The sequence below is a fragment of the Salmo trutta genome, chromosome 24 (genome assembly GCF_901001165.1).
Source record: "Salmo trutta chromosome 24, fSalTru1.1, whole genome shotgun sequence".
Taxonomy (NCBI): Eukaryota; Metazoa; Chordata; class Actinopteri; order Salmoniformes; family Salmonidae; genus Salmo; species Salmo trutta.
This window is the reverse complement of record NC_042980.1, coordinates 37,944,058-37,969,057: the sequence shown is the minus strand read 5'-3', so window position 1 is coordinate 37,969,057 and position 25,000 is coordinate 37,944,058. Positions and strand designations below refer to the sequence as shown.

The 25,000-nt window shown below is 45.6% G+C and overlaps 1 protein-coding gene across 1 annotated transcript in view; it reads left to right on the top strand.

The window, feature by feature from the left end:
• LOC115161249 (guanine nucleotide exchange factor DBS) overlaps nucleotides 1-25,000 on the top strand; it is a gene marked incomplete in the record, with an annotated part of 67,085 nt that overhangs the window by 32,284 nt on the left and 9,801 nt on the right. Inside the window, 7 exon segments of the mRNA XM_029712063.1 lie at nucleotides 11,979-12,069; nucleotides 16,447-16,566; nucleotides 16,984-17,100; nucleotides 17,290-17,439; nucleotides 17,707-17,831; nucleotides 24,166-24,280; nucleotides 24,607-24,726. Of these exon segments, the coding sequence (XP_029567923.1) occupies nucleotides 11,979-12,069; nucleotides 16,447-16,566; nucleotides 16,984-17,100; nucleotides 17,290-17,439; nucleotides 17,707-17,831; nucleotides 24,166-24,280; nucleotides 24,607-24,726 (838 nt within the window).

Genomic DNA, 25,000 nt, shown 5'->3' with positions numbered 1-25,000 from the left:
ACATGTTAACATTCTAAACTTCCTTGTTCACCAGCCGCATTGCTCCTACTGTAGGTTGACAGGTTATCAACTCAGCCAATGGTATGGACTATATTTTCAGGGTCAGTGTTATCTGGGATCCTTGGGACAATCATGCCCTACACCTAACCTTAACCCCTACCCTAAACATAACCCTTGCCTAACCCTAAACCTAACATTTTGAATATCTACTTCAATGGGGGTAGGGATGTCCCAAGGATCCCTAATAGCATAAACCATATTTTCAGTGCAAACCAGGGCTCCCGAGTGGCGCAGCGGTCTAAGACACTGCATCTCAGTGCACTACAGTCCCTGGTTTGAATCCAGGCTGTATCACATCTGGCCGTGATTGGGAGTCCCATAGGGTGACGCACAATTGGCCCAGCGTCGTCTGGGGTAGGCCGTCATTGTAAATAAGAATTTGTTCTTAACTGACTTGCCTAGATAAATAAAGGTACAATTTCAAAAAATATATAACAAAACAAAAGTGTGTTATCCTCAGCTCCCATTGACTGCTGTGTGGAACTGGCCAGCAGGTGGCATTATAGGCTCATATACACCACATGCTGTTACATGAGGCTCGAGGTAGAAGGGTGGGAATGTGTCAGTGGTTAGGGGAAACCTCTAGTTATAAACTGTCATTTAAGACTTGGTTTTTGTTTTACTATTATTGGCATTGTGTCAGTGAGAATGTTAGGTAAATGGATCTGTCTGTGCTGAGGGTTGGGGAGGGGTATCACTCCGGAGTATACTACTCGTCAATGTTCAGTTTCTAGACAACAAGGTAGACGGTATTCCTTTATACTTGTGTGTATAAGGTTGTTGTGAAATTATTAGATTACTTGTTAGATATTACTGCACTGTCGGAACTAGAAGCACAAGCATTTCGCTACACTCACATTACCATCTGCTAACCATGTGTATGTGACCAATAAAATTTGATTTGATTTGAGGTAGACGAAATTCGAGCAAGGGTTGCCTTCCAGAGAGACATCAGAGATCGTAACATTCTCTGTTTCACGGAAACATGGCTCTCTCGGGATATGTTGTCGGAATCGGTTCGGCCACCGGGCTTCTCCATGCATTACGCAGACAGAGATAAACACCTCTCTGGGAAGAGGAAGGGCAGGGGTGTATGCTTCATGATTAACGACTCATTGTGTAATCATAACAACATACAGGAACTCAAGTTCTTCTGCTCACCCGACCTAGAATTCCTTACAATCAAATGCCGGTCATTTTACCTACAAAAGGAGAATACTCGTCATTTATAGTCACAGCTGTGTACATTTCCCCTCAAGCAGACATCAAGACGGCCCTCAAGGAACTTTTCTGGACTCTAAGTAAACTGGAAACCATATATCCTGAGGCTGCATTTATTGTAGCTGGGATTTTTAACAAAGCAAATTTGAGAACAAGGCTACCTAAATTCTATCAGCATATTGATTGCACTACACGCGGGGGTAATACACTCGATCACTGCTACTCTAACTTCCGCGATGCATACAAGCCCTCCCCTGCCCTCCCTTCGGCAAATCCGACCACGACGCTATCTTGCGCCTACCGTCTTATAGGCAGAAACTCAAACAGGATGTACCAGTGACGAGAACCATTCAACGCTGGTCTGACCAATCAGAAGCCACGCTTCAAGATTGTTTTGATCACGCGGACTGGAATATGTTCCGGTCAGCCTCAGAGAACAACATCGACCTATACGCTGGCTTGGTGAGTGAGTTTATAAAGAAGTGCATTGGGGATGTTGTACCCACTGTGACTATTGAAACCTACCCTAACCAGAAACCGTGGATGGATGGTGGCATTCGTGCAAAACTGAAAGCGCGAACCACCGCATTTAACCATGGAAAGAGATCTGTCAACATGGCTGATTATAAACAGTGTAGTTATTCCTTCCACAAGGCAATCAAACAAGCTAAATGCCGGTACAGAGACAAGGTGGAGTCGCAATTCAATGGCTCAGGGTCTGCAGGAAATCGCGGACTACAAAAAGAAAACCAGCCACGTCATGGACACCGACGTCACGCTTCCAGACAAACTAAACACCTTCTTTGCCCACTTTGAGGATAATACAGAGCCACCCCCCCTCCTTTTCCGTGGCCAACATGAGTAAAACATTTAAACGTGTTAACCCTCGCAAGGCTGCTGGCCCAGACGGCATCCCTAGCCGCGTCCTCAGAGCATGCATAGACCAGCTGGCTGGTCCCAGTCTGTTGTCCCCACATGCTTCAAGATGGCCACCATTGTTTCTGGACCCAAGAAGACAAAGATAACTGAACTAAATGACTTACCGGCCACCCTAGACCCACTTCAGTTTGTACACCGCCCCAACAGGTGCACACTGCCCTATCCCATCTGGACAAAAGGAATACCTATGTAAAAATGCTGTTTATTGACTACAGCTCAGCATTCAACACCATAGTACCCTCCAAGCTCAACTTCAAGCTGGAGGCCCTGGGTCTCATCCCAGCCCTGTGCAATTGGGTCCTGGACATTCTGACGGGCCGCCCCCAGGTGGTGAAGGTAGGAAACAACATCTCCACTTCGCTGACCCTCAACACTGGGGCCCCACAAGGGTGCGTGCTCAGCCCCCTCCTGTACTCCTTGTTCACCCACGACTACGTGGCTATGCACGCCTCCAACTCAGTCATCAAGTTTGTGGACGACACAACAGTAGTGGGCTTGATTAGCAACAATGACGAGACAGCCTACAGGGAGGAGGTGAGGGCACTCGGAGCGTGGTGTCAGGAAAATAACCTCTCACTCAATGTCAACAGAACAAAGGACATGATCGTGGAAATAGCAAAGGGAACACCCCCCTATCCATATCGAAGGGACAGCAGTGGAGAAGGTGGAACGTTTTAGGTTCCGTGGCATACACATCACAGACAAACTGAGATGGTCCACCCACACAGACAGTGTGGTAAAGAAGGCGCACAGTGCCTCTTCAACCTCAGGAGGCTGAAGAAATTTGGTTTGTTACCCAAAACCCTGACAAACTTTTATAGATGCACAATCAAGAGCATCCTGTCGGGCTGTATCACCGCCTGGTACGGCAACTGCACCGCCCTCAACCGCAAGGCTCTCCAGAGGGTAGTGCGGTCTGCACAACGCATCACTGGGGTCAAACTACCTGCCCTCCATGACACCTACAGCACCCGATGTCACAGGAAGGCCAAAAAGATCATCAAGGACAACAACCACCCGAGCCACTACCTGTTCACCCCGCTATCATCCAGAAGAGGTCAGTACAGGTGCGTCAAAGCGGGGACCGAGAGACTGAAAAACAGCTTCTATCGCAAGGCCATCAGACTGCTAAACAGCAATCATTAACTCGAGAGGCTGCTGCCTACACTGAGACCCAATCGCTGGCCACTTTAATAAATGGATCACTAGTCACTTTAAACAATGCCAGTTTAAATAATGCCACATTAATACACTTTACATATCTTACATTACTCATATCATATCTATATACTGTATTTTATACCATCTATTGCACCTTGCCTATGCCGCTCAGACATCACTCATCCATATACTTATATGTACATATTCTCATTCACCCCTTTAGATTTGTGTGTATTAGGTAGTTGTTGGGGAATTGTTAGATTACTTGTTATATATTACTGCACTTTTGGAACTAGAAGCACAAGCATTTCGCCACACTTGCATTAACATCTGCTAACCATGTGTATATGACCCCAAAAAATTGATTTGATTAATATCAAATCAAATCAAATTTATTTATATAGCCCTTCTTACCTCAGCTGATATCTCAAAGTGCTGTACAGAAACCCAGCCTAAAACCCCAAACAGCAAGCAATGCAGGTGTAGAAGCACGGTGGCTAGGAAAAACTCCCTAGAAAGGCCAAAACCTAGGAAGAAACCTAAAGAGGAACCAGGCTATGAGGGGCGGCCAGTCCTCTTCTGGCTGTGCCGGGTGGAGATTATAACAGAACATGGCCAAGATGTTCAAATGTTCATAAATGACCAGCATGTTCAAATAATAATAATCACAGTAGTTGTCGAGTGTGCAACAAGTCAGCACCTCAAGACTAAATGTCAGTTGGCTTTTCATAGCTGATCATTGAGAGTATCTCTACCGCTCCTGCTGTCTCTAGAGAGTTGAAAACAGCAGGTCTGGGACAGGTAGCACGTCCGGTGAAAAGGTCAGGGTTCCATAGCCGCAGGCAGAACAGTTGAAACTGGAGCAGCAGCACGGCCAGGTGGACTGGGGACAGCAAGGAGTCATCATGCCAGGTAGTCCTGAGGCATGGTGCTAGGGCGCAGGTCCTCCGAGAGAGAGAAAGAAGGAAAGAGAGAAAGGGAGAATTAGAGAGAGCATACTTAAATTCACACAGGACACCGGATAAGACAGGAGAAATACTCCAGATATAACAGACTGACTCTAGCCCCCTGACACATAAACTACTGCAGCATACATACTGGAGGCTGAGACAGGAGGGGTCAGGAGACACTGTGGCCCCATCTGATGATACCCCCGGACAGGGCCAAACAGGAAGGATATAACCCCACCCACTTTGCCAAAGCACAGCCCCCACACCACTAGAGGGATAACTTCAATCACCAACTTACCATCCTGAGACAAGGCTGAGTATAGCCCACAAAGATCTCCGCCACGGCACAACCCAAGGGGGGGCGCCAACCCAGACAGGAAGACCACGTCAGTGACTCAACCCACTCAAGTGACGCACCCCTCCTAGGGACGGCATGGAAGAACACCAATAAGCCAGTGACTCAGCCCCTGTAATAGGGTTAGAGGCAGAGAATCCCAGTGGAGAGAGGGGAACCGGCTAGGCAGAGACAGCAACGGCGATTCATTGCTCCAGAGCCTTTCTATTCACTTTCACACTCCTGGGCCAGACTACACTCAATCATAGGACCTACTGAAGAGATGAGTCTTCAGTAAAGACTTAAAGTTTGAGACCGAGTCTGCGTCTCTCACATGGGTAGGCAGACCATTCCATAAAAATGGAGCTTTATTGGAGAAAGCCCTGCCTCCAGCTGTTTGCTTAGAAATTCTAGGGACAATTAGGAGGCCTGCGTCTTGTGACTGTAGCGTACGTGTAGGTATGTACAGCAGGACCAAATCAGAAAGATAGGTAGGAGCAAGCCCATGTAATGCTTTGTAGGTTAGCAGTAAAACCTTGAAATCAGCTCTCGCCTTAACAGGAAACCAGTGTAGGGAGGCTAGCACTGGAGTAATATGATCAAATAATTTGGTTCTAGTCAGGATTCTAGCAGCCGTATTTAGCACTAACTGAAGTTTATTTAGTGCTTTATCCGGGTAGCCGGAAAGTAGAGCATTGCAGTAGTCCAACCTTGAAGTAACAAAAGCATGGATACATTTTTCTGCATCATTTTTGGACAGAAAATGTCTGATTTTTGCAATGTTACGTAGATGGAAAAAACCTGTCCTTGAAACAGTCTTGATATGTTCTTCAAAAGAGAGATCAGGGTCCAGAGTAACGCCGAGGTCCTTCGCAGTTTTATTTGAGACGACTGTACAACCATCAAGATTAATTGTCAGATTCAACAGATCTCTTTGTTTCTTGGGACCTAGAACAAGCATCTCTGTTTTGTCCGAGTTTAATAGTAGAACGTTTGCAGCCTTCCACTTCCTTATGACTGAAACACAGGCTTCTAGCGAGGGCAATTTTGGGGCTTCACCATGTTTCATTGAAATGTACAGCTGTGTGTCATCCGCATAGCAGTGAAATTTAACATTATGTTTTCGAATGACATCCCCAAGAGGTAAAATATATAGTGAAAACAATAGTGGTCCTAAAACGGAACCTTGAGGAACACCGAAATTTACAGTTGATTTGTCAGAGGACAAACCATTCACAGAGACAAACTGATATCGTTCCGACAGATAAGATCTAAACCAGGCCAGAACTTGTCCGTGTAGACCAATTTGGATTTCCAATCTCTCCAAAAGAATGTGGTGATCGATGGTATCAAAAGCAGCACTAAGATCTAGGAGCACGAGGACAGATGCAGAGCCTCGGTCTGATGCCATTAAAAGGTCATTTACCACCTTCACAAGTGCAGTCTCAGGGCTATGAGGGGGTCTAAAACCAGACTGAAGCGTTTCGTATACATTGTTTGTCTTCAGGAAGGCAGTGAGTTGCTGCGCAACAGCTTTTTCTAAAATGTTTGAGAGGAATGGAAGATTTGATATAGGCCGATAGCTTTTTATATTTTCTGGGTCAAGATTTGGCTTTTTCAAGAGAGGCTTTATTACTGCCACTTTTAGTGAGTTTGGTACACATCCGGTGGATAGAGAGCCGTTTATTATGTTCAACATAGTAGGGCCAAGCACAGGAAGCAGCTCTTTCAGTAGTTTAGTTGGAATAGGGTCCAGTATGCAGCTTGAAGGTTTAGAGGCCATGATTATTTTCATCATTGTGTCAAGAGATATAGTACTAAAACACTTGAGTGTCTCCCTTGATCCTAGGTCCTGGCAGAGTTGTGCAGACTCAGGACAACGGAGCTTTGGAGGAATACGCAGATTTAAAGAGGAGTCCGTAATTTGCTTTCTAATGATCATGATCTTTTCCTCAAAGAAGTTCATGAATTTATTACTGCTGAAGTGAAAGCCATCCTCTCTTGGGGAATGCTGCTTTTTAGTTAGCTTTGCAACAGTATCAAAAATACATTTCGGATTGTTCTTATTTTCCTCAATTAGGTTGGAAAAATAGGATGATCGAGCAGCAGTGAGGGCTCTTCGATACCGTACGGTACTGTCTTTCCAAGCTAGTTGGAAGACTTCCAGTTTGGTGTGGCGCCAATTCCGTTCCAATTTTCTGGAAGCTTGCTTCAGACCTCGGGTATTTTCTGTATACCAGGGAGCTAGTTTCTTATGACAAATGTTTTTTGTTTTTTTTGTTTTTAAATTGAGTTCCTCAGTTAGGTGGTTAACTGATTTTTGTCCTCTGACGTCCTTGGGTCGGCAGAGGGAGTCTGGAAGGGCATCAAGGAATCTTTGGGTTGTCTGAGAATTTATAGCACGACTTTTGATGCTCCTTGGTTGGGGTCTGAGCAGATTATTTGTTGCGATTGCAAACGCAATAAAATGGTGGTCCAATAGTCCAGGATTATGAGGAAAAACATTAAGATCCACAACATTTATTCCATGGGACAAAACTAGGTCCAAAGTATGACTGTGGCAGTGAATAGGTCCGGAGACATGTTGGACAAAACCCACTGAGGAGATGATGGCTCCGAAAGCCTTTTGGAGTGGGTCTGTGGACTTTTCCATGTGAATATTAAAGTCACCAAAAATTAGAATATTATCTGCTATGACTACAAGGTCCGATAGGAATTCAGGGAACTCAGTGAGGAACACTGTATATGGCCCAGGAGGCCTGTAAACAGTAGCTATAAAAAGTGATTGAGTAGGCTTCATGACTAGAAGCTCAAAAGACGAAATTTGCTATCGTAAATGTTAGCAACACCTCGCCTTTGTGGGATGCATGGGGGATATGGTCACTAGTGTAACCAGGAGGTGAGGCCTCATTTAAAACAGTAAATTCATCAGGCTTAAGCCATGTTTCAGTCAGTCCAATCACATCAAGATTATGATCAGTGATTATAGTTCATTGACTATAACTGCCTTGGAAGTGAGGGATCTAACATTAAGTAGCCCTATTTTGAGATGTGAGGTATCACGATCTCTTTCAATAATGTCAGGAATGGAGGAGGTCTTTATTCTAGTGAGATTGCTAAGGCGAACACCGCCATGTTTAGTTTTGCCCAACCTAGGTTGAGGCACAGACACAGTCTCAATGGGGATAGCTGAGCTGACTACACTGACTGTGCTAGTGGCAGACTCCACGTCGGCACCAACGATGTTAGGATGAAACAGTCAGAGGTCACCAAGCGCAACATAGCTTCAGCATGTAAATCAGCTAGAAAGATGTGTCGGCATCGAGTAATTGTCTCTGACCCCCTCCCAGTTAGGGGGAGTGATGAGCTCTACTCACCCACAAACAGGACCAAGCCTGGCCTGCACCCTATTTCATTGTGGAGCTAGGGGAGTTAGAGCCCTGTCTATGTTCGTAGATAAGATGAGAGCCCCCCTCCAGCTAGGATGGAGTCCGTCACTCCTCAACAGGCCAGGCTTGGTCCTGTTTGTGGGTGAGTCCCAGAAAGAGGGCCAATTATCTACAAATTCTATCTTTTTGGAGGGGCAGAAAACAGTTTTCAACCAGCGATTTAGTTGTGCGACTGCTGTAGAGCTCATCACTCCCCCTAACTGGGAGGGGGCCAGAGACAATTACTCGATGCCGACATCTTTCTAGCTGATTTACACGCTGAAGCAATGTTGTGCTTGGTGACCTCTGACTGTTTCATCCTAACAAACACCCCATTGAAACCCTGCATGCAGAGTTCTGTAAGATTCTCCTACGTGTCCAGAGGAAAACTACAAACAATGCATGCAGGGCAGAATTAGGCCAAAATCAGCTAATAATAAAAACTCAAAAAAGAGCAATTAAGTTTTGGAAACATCTAAAATACAGTGACCCCCTCTCATATCATTACCAGGCCCTGCAATGCCAAGAGCTGAGCAAAGAAAATAGTCCACTCATCCAGCTAGTCCTGGGGCTGAGTTCACAAACCTGTTCTACTAACACACCGAAGCCTCAGGACCAGAACATCCAATCAATCAGAATAAACCAAACACAGTCAAAACAAAACTACATTACTTATTGGGAAACACAAGCACAATAACAAAGCACAATGCAGTGCTATCTGGCCCTAAATCAACAGTACACCGTGGCTAAATATTTGACCATGGTTAATATTTAACAGCCTTGCCATTGAGAAGGGTAGACGCAGGAAAACCTGGCTCCCTGTAGAGGAAAGGCTGTGCAACCACTGAACAACAGCAGAACCTGAGACAGAGCTGCATTTCCTGACAAAATGTCGAAAATATAAAACAATTAGAGAGTGTCATTTCCCCAAATTTGAAACCCTTATTCAAGGTTTCAAAGACCTCTCTGATGAGGATAGGCTACCCATCCTGTTGGGGGAGGACACAGAGAGCTGTGTGTTGGCAGCGCACTACATTGCTGCCTGCCATAAGTTGAGGGACAGTGTCTGACAGACAATCAACCTGCACATGTCCTCTACTGTATGATTATTGTTATTGTTGAATGTATGGCTATTTTGACCCTTGGTTATTGTTGTTACTGTTGTCCCGTTGACACTTTTGATTCTCATTTTTATTTATTTTTTATATTGTAAATATCCAAAATAAGCTTTGGCAATATGTACATTGTTACGTCATGCCAATAAAGCGAATTGAATTGAATTGAATTGAATTGAGAGAGAGAGAGACAGAGAGAGAGAGACAGAGAGAGAGAGACAGAGAGAGAGAGACAGAGAGAGAGAGACACAGAGAGAGAGAGAGAGAGACAGAGAGAGAGAGAGAGACAGAAACAGAGGCAGAGACAGAGACGCAGAGAGAGAGACACAGAGAGAGAGAGCCACAGAGAGAGAGAGAGACACAGAGAGAGAGAGAGAGACACAGAGAGAGAGAGACAGAGCGAGAGAGACACAGAGAGAGACACACAGAGACACAGAGAGAGAGACACAGACACAGAGAGTGACACAGAGACAGCGAGAGACCTTAGAGAGAGAGAGAGAGAGAGAGAGAGACAGACACAGAGAGAGAGAGAGAGAGAGACAGAGAGAGAGAGACACAGAGACTGAGAGAGAGAGACAGACACTGAGAGAGAGACTGCAGCTCTGCTCCTCTCCATCAGTCCGTCCTTTCTCCCACATCCCCAGGCTTTCTGGCTGGCCACCCCTCAGCCAGGCTGGAATTTGCTGTTGGCACGGTAGTCCCTGGCGCGTCATTGGTTGAGCAGCGAGCACGGTACAGTAGCGGAGGCTGACTGCTCTCCCTCCAACACAGTAACACACACACAGAGACACACCTCTTCTCTTCTGTCCTTCTTCTGCCTGTTATCACTTTCAATATGGAATTATTGATCCTTTTTCTCTGTGGGAGGATTTGGGTTAGCAGAGCTGTTGTCGTGTGAGGAGGAGTGGAGACATTCTGTTCATCAGTTTGCTGTGACCGGCAGGGTTTGCTGCTGAGGCTTGAGCTCACGTGTCACCTCTAAAAGGACTCAGTGAGTCAGTGTGTGTGTGTGTGAGCGTGAGTGTGCACAGTTGATTCTGCTGACTGGCTACACATGGGATTGACTTTGATTCCTCCACCTGAACCCCTCTCCTGAGCAACCTGCTCTCACAGTCTCACGTCAGAATGAGACGTTCATCTTTGTTTCTCAAACGGAACATTTTTACATTGTTCCAAACGAAACATTTTTACATTGTTCCAAACGAAACATTTTTACATTGTTCCAAACGAAACATTTTTACATTGTTCCAAACGGAACATTTTTACATTGTTCCAAACGGAACATTTTTACATTGTTCCAAACGAAACATTTTTACATTGTTCCAAACGGAACATTTTTACATTGTTCCAAACGAAACATTTTTACATTGTTCCAAACGGAACATTTTTACATTGTTCCAAACGGAACATTTTTACATTGTTCCAAACGAAACATTTTTACATTGTTCCAAACGGAACATTTTTACATTGTTCCAAACGAAACATTTTTACATTGTTCCAAACGAAACATTTTTACATTGTTCCAAACGGAACATTTCGAAGTGTTTAAGATTAAGGTTAGGCATTAACTCCAAATGGTTACGGTAAGGGTTAAGGTTTGGGATAGGCTTAAAAAAAAAAATTGGAACTTGCAACCTTTGGAATCAGAGGCAGATGCTTACATCCATGCATCCATCCCCGTTGACAACACACTATCAACACCGAAACCTACTTGAAGGTAACAGTACTCACTGTTGCCCCTAGTGGCCGGTTTCCACGTCATCTCCCGTCCTCAGACATGGATGGACGTCAAATATTGACTTGTATCACAGGTGACCTGGCTGCTCCTGAGACTACAACGGGCTGGGGTTTTAGAACCTCTGATTTTGGGCTGTTTTACCGTTCTCTGTGTGTGGATTGGACCTGCTTTCTCTGTGTGTGGATTGGACCTGCTTTCTCTGTGTGTGGATTGGACCTGCTTTCTCTGTGTGTGGATTGGACCTGTTTTCTCTGTGTGTGGATTGGACCTGCTTTCTCTGTGTGTGGATTGGACCTGCTTTCTCTGTGTGTGGATTGGACCTGCTTTCTCTGTGTGTGGATTGGACCTGCTTTCTCTGTGTGTGGATTGGACCTGTTTTCTCTGTGTGTGGATTGGACCTGTTTCCTCTGTGTGTGGATTGGACCTGTTTTCTCTGTGTGTGGATTGGACCTGTTTTCTCTGTGTGTGGATTGGACCTGTTTTCTCTGTGTGTGGATTGGACCTGCTTTCTCTGTGTGTGGATTGGACCTGTTTTCTCTGTGTGTGGATTGGACCTGTTTTCTCTGTGTGTGGATTGGACCTGCTTTCTCTGTGTGTGGATTGGACCTGTTTTCTCTGTGTATGGATTGGACCTGTTTTCTCTGGGGGACTGTATACTTGAAGGACTGTATATCTTAAACTTGAAGGACTGTATATCTAGTTAAACAAGCTGTCATGCCTCTCTCACCGTGGACTAAGGACAGTGTTTTTGAAGCATCTTTACCTTGCCTGTACCTAAGCTGACTGAGAGGGTAGGTGTCTCTACTCTGGCATGACAGAGAGATACTACTCGTGCAGTAGACACTGTCATCTCTATCCTCTCTCACCATTGTGGTTCAATGTTCATTCTCTGGTCATGTCCAGTCATTGTGGTCCTACTTAATCTTATTCCTCTCTCTCCAGTCTCCAGCTGTGTTCTTGTTATGGTCATGTGCGGTGGGATCAGGTGTTAGTGGTTGTGTTGACCGGGGTCCTCCTTTCTCTCTTTTCCAGTCTGTCTGCAGCAGGAGTGGGTTTCATTCTGGTCATTGACCGACGGCAGGACCGATGGGCTGCCGTCAAGGGGACCCTGCTCCGCATCGCAGTGAGTAACCATGCGTGGGTGTTTCTGGCGAGTGTGTCTGTGCCTCTGTGTGTGTGTGTGTGTGTGTGTGTGTGTGTGTGTGTGTGTGTGTCTCTCTCTCTCATAGCCTGGTGTTTCCTGTCCAGTCACAGCTGGTGTTCAGGCCGTCTCTCTCTCTTACTTCCTCTCTCTTTCTTTCGGTCTCTCTCTTGCTCTCTCTCTCTCTTTCTCTCTCACGATCTCTGTTTCCTGCTAGATGACAGCTTGCTGGCAGCTGAATAAAGTGTGTGAGCTGTGAAGAATATTCTCTCTGCATTGGTAATAAGGTTACATAGGGAGTTTCTTTATTTGTGCTGTAGATGATACGCTGTTTTAGTGCCGTAATGGTCCGTCCATTAATAGCACAGGATTTCCAATGTCTTTTTCTTTTGTACAATATTACTACACCATTTATGAGATCCTTCAGAACCTTATCAAATAAGTAACAATATGTAGCTGAACATGATTCATATCGATATGAATCAATACCTAAATCGTAAGTGCTATTTAACCCCATTGGTAGTATACAAAACAGTACATTATAGGACTACATCCTTGGTTTCAGCACCACAGTAGCACGGACAGCTACTCACACAGGCAAGTAGGTGTCTATGGGTTCTCTGTGATTAACACGGAATCCTCACCTTTAGTTTCAGTGAAAATAAAATAAGTTGTGGGAGGGAGGGAAAGAGGGAGAGAGAGCGTTTCCTAGACAGAGGAGGATATATGGAGACAGAGATGAATATGACGATCCAGATTCCACTGGGACATGAAACGGCCATGGCTGCGGGAAGTACGGGTGCTGCAGCGCCCCCTGAAAAATCGGAATAATAAACAAACAAAAGCACCCCCATCCCCAAACATCTTCCCACGGCCACGTTCCTCCCTCATTTCAGCTTTATTAATCCCGCAAGTGGAACGTTACCGCCTGACAGGCTGATAATGGGAGCCAGTCAGTCACCGCCGGAACGACAGCCTGATCTGGATAGTTCTTCCAGGCTAAATGACACACACAGGCCGTGTAATGAACAGTAATGAAGGCTTGCATGTGTTGAGAGGGCACATCCCAGACCTAATGATAAATCATTTAAAGAGAAACATCACAAATGTTAACAGGTATTGAGTTCGGAGCCTGGACTGTAGGGGCTAAGTACACGTGTCCTCTCTCTCTCTCTCTCTCTCTCTCTCTCTCTCTCCTCTCTCCTCTCTCTCGCACTGCACTGTTGGGTCAGAGGTAATTTAGAGATCTCCCTAGTTGGGCAACTCAGCAGAGAGGAACAGTTCACTCATTCATTCCAGTAAGTTCTTGTATCCCAGAGTGGTTGATTAGTTATTAACTCCATTAGTTCCTGTATCCCAGAGTGGTTGATTAGTTATTAACTCCATTAAGTTCCTGTATCCCAGAGTGTTTGATTAGTTAACTCCATTAAGTTCCTGTATCCCAGAGTGGTTGATTAGTTAACTCCATTAAGTTCCTGTATCCCAGAGTGGTTGATTAGTTAACTCCATTAAGTTCCTGTATCCCAGAGTGGTTGATTAGTTAACTCCATTAAGTTCCTGTATCCCAGAGTGGTTGATTAGTTATTAACTCCATTAAGTTCCTGTATCCCAGAGTGGTTGATTAGTTATTAACTCCATTAAGTTCCTGTATCCCAGAGTGGTTGATTAGTTATTAACTCCATTAAGTTCCTGTATCCCAGAGTGGTTGATTAGTTATTAACTCCATTAAGTTCCTGTATCCCAGAGTGGTTGATTAGTTATTAACTCCATTAAGTTCCTGTATCCCAGAGTGGTTGATTAGTTAACTCCATTAAGTTCCTGTATCCCAGGGTGGTTGATTAGTTATTAACTACATTAAGTTCCTGTATCCCAGAGTGGTTGATTAGTTATTAACTCCATTAAGTTCCTGTATCCCAGAGTGGTTGATTAGTTATTAACTCCATTAAGTTCCTGTATCCCAGAGTGGTTGATTAGTTATTAACTCCATTAAGTTCCTGTATCCCAGAGTGGTTGATTAGTTATTAACTCCATTAGTTCCCGTATCCCAGAGTGGTTGATTAGTTATTAACTCCATTAAGTTCCTGTATCCCAGAGTGGTTGATTAGTTAACTCCATTAAGTTCCTGTATCCCAGAGTGGTTGATTAGTTATTAACTCCATTAGTTCCTGTATCCCAGAGTGGTTGATTAGTTATTAACTCCATTAAGTTCCTGTATCCCAGAGTGGTTGATTAGTTATTAACTCCATTAAGTTCCTGTATCCCAGAGTGGTTGATTAGTTATTAACTCCATTAAGTTCCTGTATCCCAGAGTGGTTGATTAGTTAACTCCATTAAGTTCCTGTATCCCAGAGTGGTTGATTAGTTATTAACTCCATTAAGTTCCTGTATCCAAGAGTGATTGATTAGTTATTAACTCCATTAAGTTCTTGTATCCCAGAGTGGTTGATTAGTTAACTCCATTAAGTTCCTGTATCCCAGAGTGGTTGATTAGTTATTAACTCCATTAAGTTCCTGTATCCCAGAGTGGTTAATTAGTTATTAACTCCATTAAGTTCCTGTATCCCAGAGTGGTTGATTAGTTATTAACTCCATTAAGTTCCTGTATCCCAGAGTGGTTGATTAGTTATTAACTCCATTAAGTTCCTGTATCCCAGAGTGGTTGATTAGTTAACTCCATTAAGTTCCTGTATCCCAGAGTGGTTGATTAGTTATTAACTCCATTAAGTTCCTGTATCCCAGAGTGGTTGATTAGTTATTAACTCCATTAAGTTCCTGTATCCCAGAGTGGTTGATTAGTTAACTCCATTAAGTTCCTGTATCCAAGAGTGATTGATTAGTTATTAACTCCATTAAGTTCCTGTATCCCAGAGTGATTGATTAGTTATTAACTCCATTAAGTTCCTGTATCCCAGAGTGGTTGATTAGTTATTAACTCCATTAAGTTCCTGTATCCCAGAGTGGTTGATTAGTTATTAACTCCATTAAGTTCCTGTATCCCAGAGTGGTTGATTAGTTAACTCCATTAAGTTCCTGTATCCCAGAGTGGTTGATTAGTTATTAACTCCATTAAGTTCCTGTATCCCAGAGTGGTTGATTAGTTATTAACTCCATTAAGTTCCTGTATCCCAGAGTGGTTGATTAGTTAACTCCATTAAGTTCCTGTATCCAAGAGTGATTGATTAGTTATTAACTCCATTAAGTTCCTGTATCCCAGAGTGATTGATTAGTTATTAACTCCATTAAGTTCCTGTATCCCAGAGTGGTTGATTAGTTATTAACTCCATTAAGTTCCTGTATCCCAGAGTGGTTGATTAGTTAACTCCATTAAGTTCCTGTAGAGTCTTAGATCTGTCATTTGTGCTTTAGGCGTTTACTGACTCTCTTCAATCAAACATGTGTGTATGCAGAGTTAATTTGCTAATTAAAACTGCATTAGTTAACACATCAAGTCAGGAATGGGAATCCCTGACTCCACGACCGGCTGAAGCAGTAATCTTGATCTTGCTGTGATCTTACCTCAGGGATACAGGCTACAGGGTTACAGGCTACAGGGACACATTCTGCAGGGACACATTCTGCAGGGACACATTCTGCAGGGACACAGGCTGCAGGGACACAGGCTGCAGGGACACAGGCTACAGGGATTCATTCTGCAGGGATTCATTCTGCAGGGATTCATTCTGCAGGGATTCATTCTGCAGGGACACATTCTGCAGGGATACATTCTGCAGGGACACATTCTGCAGGGATTCATTCTGCAGGGATTCATTCTGCAGGGATTCATTCTGCAGGGACACAGGCTGCAGGGACACATTCTGCAGGGACACATTCTGCAGGGACACAGGCTGCAGGGATTCATTCTGCAGGGACACAGGCTGCAGGGACAAAAGCTGCAGGGACACAGGCTGCAGGGACACATTCTGCAGGGACACAGGCTGCAGGGATTCATTCTGCAGGGACACAGGCTGCAGGGACACAGGCTGCAGGGACACAGGCTGCAGGGACACAGGCTACAGGGACACATTCTGCAGGGACACAGGCTGCAGGGATTCATTCTGCAGGGACACAGGCTGCAGGGACAAAGGCTGCAGGGACACAGGCTGCAGGGACACAGGCTGCAGGGACAGCTCCTAATTATAGTGTCTGGGGGTCTGCTTTTAATAGTCTCTGTAGCAGGGGATCCTCCAAGGTCTCAGCCTTATTCTACCCTTGAATGAATACAGTACCTACTCTTAAATTGTGTGTGTGTGTGTGTGTGTGTGTGTGTGTGTGTGTGTGTGTGTGTGTGTGTGTGTGTGTGTGTGTGTGTGTGTGTGTGTGTGTGTGTGTGTGTGTGTGTGTGTGTGTCTCTCTCTCTAGGGTTCGTTCCCAGGGAACCTGCAGTTGGTTCTGGTATTGAGACCCACCACATTATTCCAGAGGACTCTATCAGACATCCTGTTCAAGTTCAACAAGGATGAGTTCAAGATGAAGGTCCCAGTACGTATAGACAGCAGCCCAGACACAGACACACACACACACCACACACACAGACACACACACACACACACAGACACACACAGACACACACACACAAACACACACAGACACAGACACACACAGACACACACAGACACAGACACACACAGACACACACAGACACACACAGACACACACAGACACACACAGACACAGACACAGACACAGACACACAGACACACAAACACACAAACACACACATTCATAGACAGCATTTTAAATTGTCATTAGATTCACTATTATGTTCTTCTATCCTGTGTGTGTGTGTGTGTGTGTGTGTGTGTGTGTGTGTGTGTGTGTGTGTGTGTGTGTGTGTGTGTGTGTGTGTGTGTGTGTGTGTGTGTGTGTGTGTGTGTGTGTGTGTGTGTGTGTGTGTAGGTGATTATGTTGAGTTCTGTGACTGAGCTTCACTCCTATATAGACCAGACACAATTGACTACTGAGCTGGGAGGAACGCAGGAGTACTGCCACGACAAGTGGATCTCACACCGCACCGTGAGTACACACACTCAAACACAACCAACAAATACACTGTAAATACACACGTCATAAACACCTTGGCCCAGTTTCTACTTTTCAATTAATGTGTTTTACCAGTAAAGCTAGGTATGTTATCAACTAATGACTTTTACCAGTAAAGCTAGGTATGTTATCAACTAATGTGTTTTATCCATCTGTGTCTAGGACATGGAGGGCTTTGCTTTGATGGTGAAGAGAACAGCTCAGATCCTGCAGTCGTTTGGGACAGAGCTAGCAGAGACTGAACTACCCAACGAGATCCAGGCTACTGACAACTTACTGAGATCACACACTGACAAGAAGGACAAGATGAAGGTACAGAGCAGACACACACACACACACACACACACACACACACACACACACACACACACACACACACACACACACACACACACACACACACACACACACACCTGGTCCTCCAGATAGACAAATACACAAATGAGGCTGAATGTATTTAATGACAATCCACCTGTGTTGAATCTAAATGAGCTGTTGTATAGTGTTCTTTATGCCACACTACTGAACTCAGAGTGGGAGTGTGTGTATCTGACTGCTGGGATGTGGGTTTACCTCCAGGAGGATCTACAGGTGGCTCTAGGACAGGGCAGCAGACTGTTGGAGAGTATTAATGAGCCAATGGTCAGAGATCCCGATCACAACATGAACCAGGACGAACTGGAGAACCTGGCCACCGTACAGAGGTTAGAACACACACTGGGAATCCAGAACACTGGGGTTGGGCTTAGAACACACAGTTAAAACCTAGAACACTGGGGTTAAAACACACTGAGAACCTAGAACACTGGGGTTGAACACACTGAGAACCTAGAACACTGGGGTTGGGCTTAGAACACACAGTTAAAACCTAGAACACTGGGGTTAAAACACACTGAGAACCTAGAACACTGGGGTTGAACACACAGAGAACCTAGAACACTGGGGTTATAACACACTGAGAACCTAAAACACTGGGGTTGAACACACTGAGAACCCAGAACACTGGGGTTGAACACACTGAGAACCTAGAACACTGGGGTTGAACACACAGAGAACCTAGAACACTGGGGTTATAACACACTGAGAACCTAGAACACTGGGGTTGAACACACAGAGAACCTAGAACACTGGGGTTATAACACACTGAGAACCTAAAACACTGGGGTTGAACACACTGAGAACCCAGAACACTGGGGTTGAACACACAGAGAACCTAGAACACTGGGGTTATAACACACTGAGAACCTAGAACACTGGGGTTGAACACACAGAGAACCTAGAACACTGGGGTTAAAACACACTGAGAACCTAGAACACTGGGGTTGAACACACAGAGAACCTAGAACACTGGGGTTGAACACACAGAGAACCTAGAACACTGGGGTTATAACACACTGAGAACCTAGAACACTGGGGTTGAACACACAGAGAACCTAGAACACTGGGGTTAAACACACTGAGAACCTAGAACACTGGGGTTGAACACACTGAGAACCTAAAACACTGGGGTTGAACACACAGAGAACCTAGAACACTGGGGTTAAAACACACTGAGAACCTAGAACACTGGGGTTGAACACACTGAGAACCTAGAACACTGGGGTTGAACACACAGAGAACCTAGAACACTGGGGTTAAAACACACTGAGAACCTAGAACACTGGGGTTGAACACACAGAGAACCTAGAACACTGGGGTTAAAACACACTGAGAACCTAGAACACTGGGGTTATAACCGTAAAAGCCTTGGTTTCATGCATGTTAACATACTCCCTAAGTTTGTTTTACTCCCTGCTTTAGCACACTCTGCCAACCCAGATGTCTTAGCCATGTCTGAATCCTGGCTTAGGAAAACCACCAAAAACCCTTAAATCTCCATCGCTAACTATAACATTTTTCGCCAAGATAGAACTGCCAAAGGGGGCGGTGTTGCAATCTACTGCAGAGATAGCCTGCAGAGTTCTGTATTACTATCCAAGTCTGTACCCAAACAATTCGAGCTTCTACTTCTAAAAATTCACCTTTCCAGAAACAAGTCTTTCACTGTTGCCGCTTGCTATAGACCTCCCTCTGCCCCCAGCTGTGCCCTCGATACCATATGTGAATTGATTGCCCCACATCTATCTTCTGAGCTCGTGCTATTAGGTGACCTAAACAGGGACATGCTTAACACCCCGGCCATCCTGCTATCTAAGCTAGATGCCCTCAATCTCACACAAATTATCAATGAACCTACCAGGTATAACCTCAAATGCGTAAACACGGGCGCCCTCATAGATGTCATCCGAACTAACTCGCCCTCCAAATACACTTCTGCTGTTTTCAATCAAGATCTCAGTGATCACTGCCTCATTGCCTGCATCCGTAATGGGTCTGCGACCAAACGACCATCCCTCATCACTGTCAAACGCTCCCTAAAACACTTCTGCGAGCAGGCCTTTCTAATCAACCTGGCCAGGGTATCCTGGAATGACATTGACCTCCTCCTGTCAGTAGAGGATGCCTGGTTGTTCTTTAAAAGTGCCTTCCTCACCATCTTAAATAAGCATGCCCCATTCAAAAAAGTTTGAACTAGAAAGTATAGTCCTTGGTTCACTCCAGACCTGTCTGCCCTTGACCAGCACAAAAACATTCTGTGGCGTTCTGCATTAGCATCGGATAGCCCCCGTGATATGCAACTTTTCAGGGAAGTTAGGAACAAATATAGACAGGCAGTTAGGAAAGCTAAGGCTAGCTTTTTCAAACAGAAATTTGCATCCTGTAGTACTAACTCAAAAAAGTCCTGGGCACTGTAAAGTCCATGGAGAATAAGAGCACCACCTCCCAGCTGTCCACTGCTCTGAGGCTAGGAAACACTGTCACCACCGATAAGTCCACAATAATTGAGAATTTCAATAAGCATTTCTCTACGGCTGGCCATGCATTCCACCTGGCTACCCCTACCGCGGTCAACTGCCCGGCACCCTCCACAGCAACCCGCCAAAGCCCCCACCATTTCTCCTTCACCCAAATCCAGATAGCTGATGTTCTGAAAGAGCTGCAAAATCTGGACCCCTACAAATCAGCCGGGCTAGACAATCTGGACCCTCTCTTTCTAAAATGATCAGCCCGAAATTGTTGCAACCCCTATTACTAGCCTGTTCAACCTCTCTTTCGTATCGTCTGAGATTCCCAAAGATTGGAAAGCTGCCACGGTCATCCCCCTCTTCAAAGGCGGTGACACTCTAGACCCAAACTGCTACAGACCTAAATCTATCCTCCCCTGTCTTTCTAAGGTCTTCGAAAGCCAAGTTAACAAACAGATTACCGACCATTTCGAATCCCACCACACCTTCTCCGCTATGCAATCTGGTTTCAGAGCTGGTCATGTGTGCACCTCAGCCGCTCTCAAGGTCCTAAACAACATCATAACTGCCATCGATAAGAGACATTACTGTGCAGCCGTATTCATCGACCTGGCCAAGGCTTTCGACTCTGTCAATAACCGCATCCTTATTGGCAGACTCGACAGCCTTGGTTATTCAAATGATTGCCTCGCCTGGTTCACCAACTACTTCTCTGATAGTGTTCAGTGTGTCAAATCGGAGGGCCTGTTGTCCGAACCTCTGGCAGTCTCTATGGGGGTGCCACAGGGTTAAATTCTCGGGCCGACTCTCTTCTCTGTATACATCAATGATGTCGCTCTTGCTGCTGGTGATTCTCTGATCCACCTCTACGCAGACGACACCATTCTGTATACTTCTGGCCCCTCTTTGGACACTGTGTTAACAAATCTCCAGACGAGCTTCAATGCCATACAACACTCCTTCTGTGGCCTCCAACTGCTCTTAAACGCAAGTAAAACTAAATGCATGCTATTCAATCGATCACTGCCCACACCTGCTCGCCCGTCCAGCATCACTACTCTGGACGGCTCTGACTTAGAATACGTGGACAACTACAAATACCTAGGTGTCTGGTTAGACTGTAAACTCTCCTTCCAGACTCACATTAAGCATCTCCAATCCAAAATTAAATCTAGAATCGGCTTACTATATCGCAACAAAGCATCCTTCACTCATGCTGCCAAACATACCCTTGTAAAACTGATCATCCTACCGATCCTCGACTACGGTGATGTCGTCTATAAAATAACCTCCAACACTCTACTCAACAAATTGGATGCAGTCTATCACAGTGCCATCCGTTTTGTCACCAAAGCCCCATACACTACCCACCACTGCAACCTGTACGCTCTCGTTGGTTGGCCCTCGCTTCATACTCGTCGCCAAACCCACTGGCTACAGGTTATCTACAAGTCTCTGCTAGGTAAAGTCCCGCCTTATCTCAGCTCACTGGTCACCATAGCAGCACCCACTCGTAGCACGCGCTCCAGCAGGTATATCTCACTGGTCACCCCCAAAGCCAATTCCTCCTTTGGTCGTCTTTCCTTCCAGTTCTCTGCTGCCAATGACTGGAACGAACTGCAAAAATTTCTGAAGCCGGTGACTTATATCTCCCTCACTAGCTTTAAGCACCAGCTGTCAGAGCAGCTCACAGATCACTGCACCTATACATAACCCATCTGTAAACAGCCCATCTATCTACCTCATCCCCATACTGTATTTATTTATTTATCTTGCTCCTTTGCACCCCAGTATCGCTACTTGCACATTCATCTTTTGCACATCTACCATTCCAGTGTTTAATTGCTATATTGTAATTACTTCGCCACCATGGCCTATTTATTGCCTTAACTCCCTTATCTTACCTCATTTGCACTCAATGTATGTAGACTGCACTCAATGTATGTATGCTTTATCTTGGCCAGGTCGCATTTGCAAATGAGAACTTGTTCTCAACTAGCCTACCTGGTTAAAAAAAGGTGAAATTAAAAATTAAAAAATTACACACACTGAGAACCTAGAACACTGGGGTTGAATACACAGAGGAGCTAGAACACTGGGGTTGAACACACAGAGGAGCTAGAACACTGGGGTTAGAACACACACTGAGAACCTAGAACATTGGGGTTGAACACACAGAGAAGCTAGAACACTGGGGTTAGAACACACACTGAGAACCTAGAACATTGGGGTTGAACACACAGAGAAGCTAGAACACTGGGGTTGAACCCACTGAGAAGCTAGAACACTGGGGATAGAACACACACTGAGAACCTAGAACACTGGGGTTAGAACACACACTGGGAAGCTAGAACACTGGGGTTAGAACACACACGGAACCTAGAACACTGGGGTTAGAAGACACACGGAACCTAGAACACTGGGGTTAGAACACACACTTGGAACCTAGAACACTGGGGTTAGAACACACACTTGGAACCTAGAACACTGGGGTTAGAACACACACGGAACCTAGAACACTGGGGTTAGAACACACACGGAACCTAGAACACTGGGGTTAGAACACACACTTCGAACCTAGAACACTGGGGTTAGAACACACACTTGGAACCTAGAACACTGGGGTTAGAACACACACGGAACCTAGAACACTGGGGTTAGAACACACACTTGGAACCTAGAACACTGGGGTTAGAACACACACTTGGAACCTAGAACACTGGGGTTAGAACACACACGGAACCTAGAACACTGGGGTTAGAACACACACTGGGAACCTAGAACACTGGGGTTAGAACACACACTGGGAAGCTAGAACACTGGGGTTAGAACACACACGGAACCTAGAACACTGGGGTTAGAAGACACACTGGGAACCTAGAACACTGGGGTTAGAACACACACTTGGAACCTAGAACACTGGGGTTAGAACACACACTTGGAACCTAGAACACTGGGGTTAGAACACACACTGGGAACCTAGAACACTGGGGTTAGAACACACACTGGGAAGCTAGAACACTGGGGTTAGAACACACACGGAACCTAGAACACTGGGGTTAGAACACACACTGGGAAGCTAGAAGACTGGGGTTAGAACACACACTGGGAAGCTAGAACACTGGGGTTAGAACACACACTGGGAACCTAGAACACTGGGGTTAGAAGACACACTGGGAACCTAGAACACTGTGGTTAGAACACACACTTGGAACCTAGAACACTGGGGTTAGAACACACACTGGGAACCTAGAACACTGGGGTTAGAACACACACTGGGAAGCTAGAACACTGGGGTTAGAACACACACGGAACCTAGAACACTGGGGTTAGAACACACACTGGGAAGCTAGAACACTGGGGTTAGAACACACACTGAGAACCTAGAACACTGGGGTTAGAACACACACTGGGAAGCTAGAACACTGGGGTTAGAACACACACGGAACCTAGAACACTGGGGTTAGAACACACACTGGGAAGCTAGAACACTGGGGTTAGAACACACACGGAACCTAGAACACTGGGGTTAGAACACACACTGGGAAGCTAGAACACTGGGGTTAGAACACACACTGGGAACCTAGAACACTCGGATTGAACACACACTGGGAACCAAGGGTCACAGTAGGGTCAGATATACTATACACAGGAAATCTATAACACTCCAGACCAATGCAAGAGTTTAGAACACACAGCAGCATATGCTCATCACCATGATAAAGACTGGCAGTGCTGGCTGCTCTCGGGTCAGATTTAGTACAGCGAAGACAACACAGTTTGGCACCTTTCACATTCAACTCAGTAGAGTGAACAGAACGCACACAGAGGGACAGAACGCACACAGAGGGACAGAACGCACACAGAGGGACAGAACGCACACAGAGGGACAGAACGCACCCAGAGGGACAGAACGCACCCAGAGGGACAGAACGCACCCAGAGGGACAGAACGCACCCAGAGGGACAGAACGCACCCAGAGGGACAGAACGCACCACAGAGGGACAGAACGCACACAGAGACAGCAGAGATTGTCCAAATGTCTTATTTCTCCTCTTCTCTCTTTCTCTGGCCCTGTCTGGCTTTCCCCATCTCTGTCTCTCTCTCTCTTTAACCCTCCCCATCCCTATCCTCTATCCATCTTCTCCCCTCTTCCTCCATCCCTCTCTCCCTCTCTCCTCTCCTCTATCAGACTGTTGTCCCAGTTGGATGAGTCAGAGCGGGCGTGTGATGAGTTCTGGGGGACACACCAGGCCAAGCTGGAGCAATGTCTGCAGCTCCGCCACTTTGAACACAACTTCAGAGAGGTGAGTGGGACAGCACACACACACACACACACCTGATGTCTGCAGCTCCGCCACTTTGAACACAACTTCAGAGAGGTGAGTGGGACAGCACACACACACACACACCTCACACACACACCTGATGTCTGTACACCTTGGGTAACATAGACTAGCTACAGTATCTGAAAGCAATACACCATAGAGCAGCATAGTGACACAGCTGATCTTGGTACATCTATGGGACAGTGACACAGCCACCTGTGCTGATGCATGTATATCTGGATCTTTGTGTATGTCCTACCAAATGTCATTGCCTCTGTGTGTGTTCTGTTGTGCTGCTCTTCCAGATGAGATGTCTGCTGGACCAGGTGGCAGAGAGATTGACAGCTTTCTCAGAGGTGGGAATAAACCCTGCCCATGCTGATCACATCTTCCGCGAGCTGAACAGCCACGAGGAGAGAGTCTTAGTAAGTAAACACACACACTGATACACATGTTATCTACAGCACATATCATCTCCCTGTTATTTCTCTCTCTCTCTCTCTTTCTCTCTCTGTCTCTCTCTCTGTCCCTCTCTGTACCTCTCTCTCTCTCTCTCTGTCCCTCTCTCTGTGTCTCTCTCTCTCTCTTCTCTCTCTCATGTGCCTCTCTCTCTCTCTCTCTCTCTCTCTCTCTGTCCCTCTCTGTACCTCTCTCTCTCTCTCTGTCCCTCTCTCTCTGTCTCTCTCTCTCTCTCCCTCT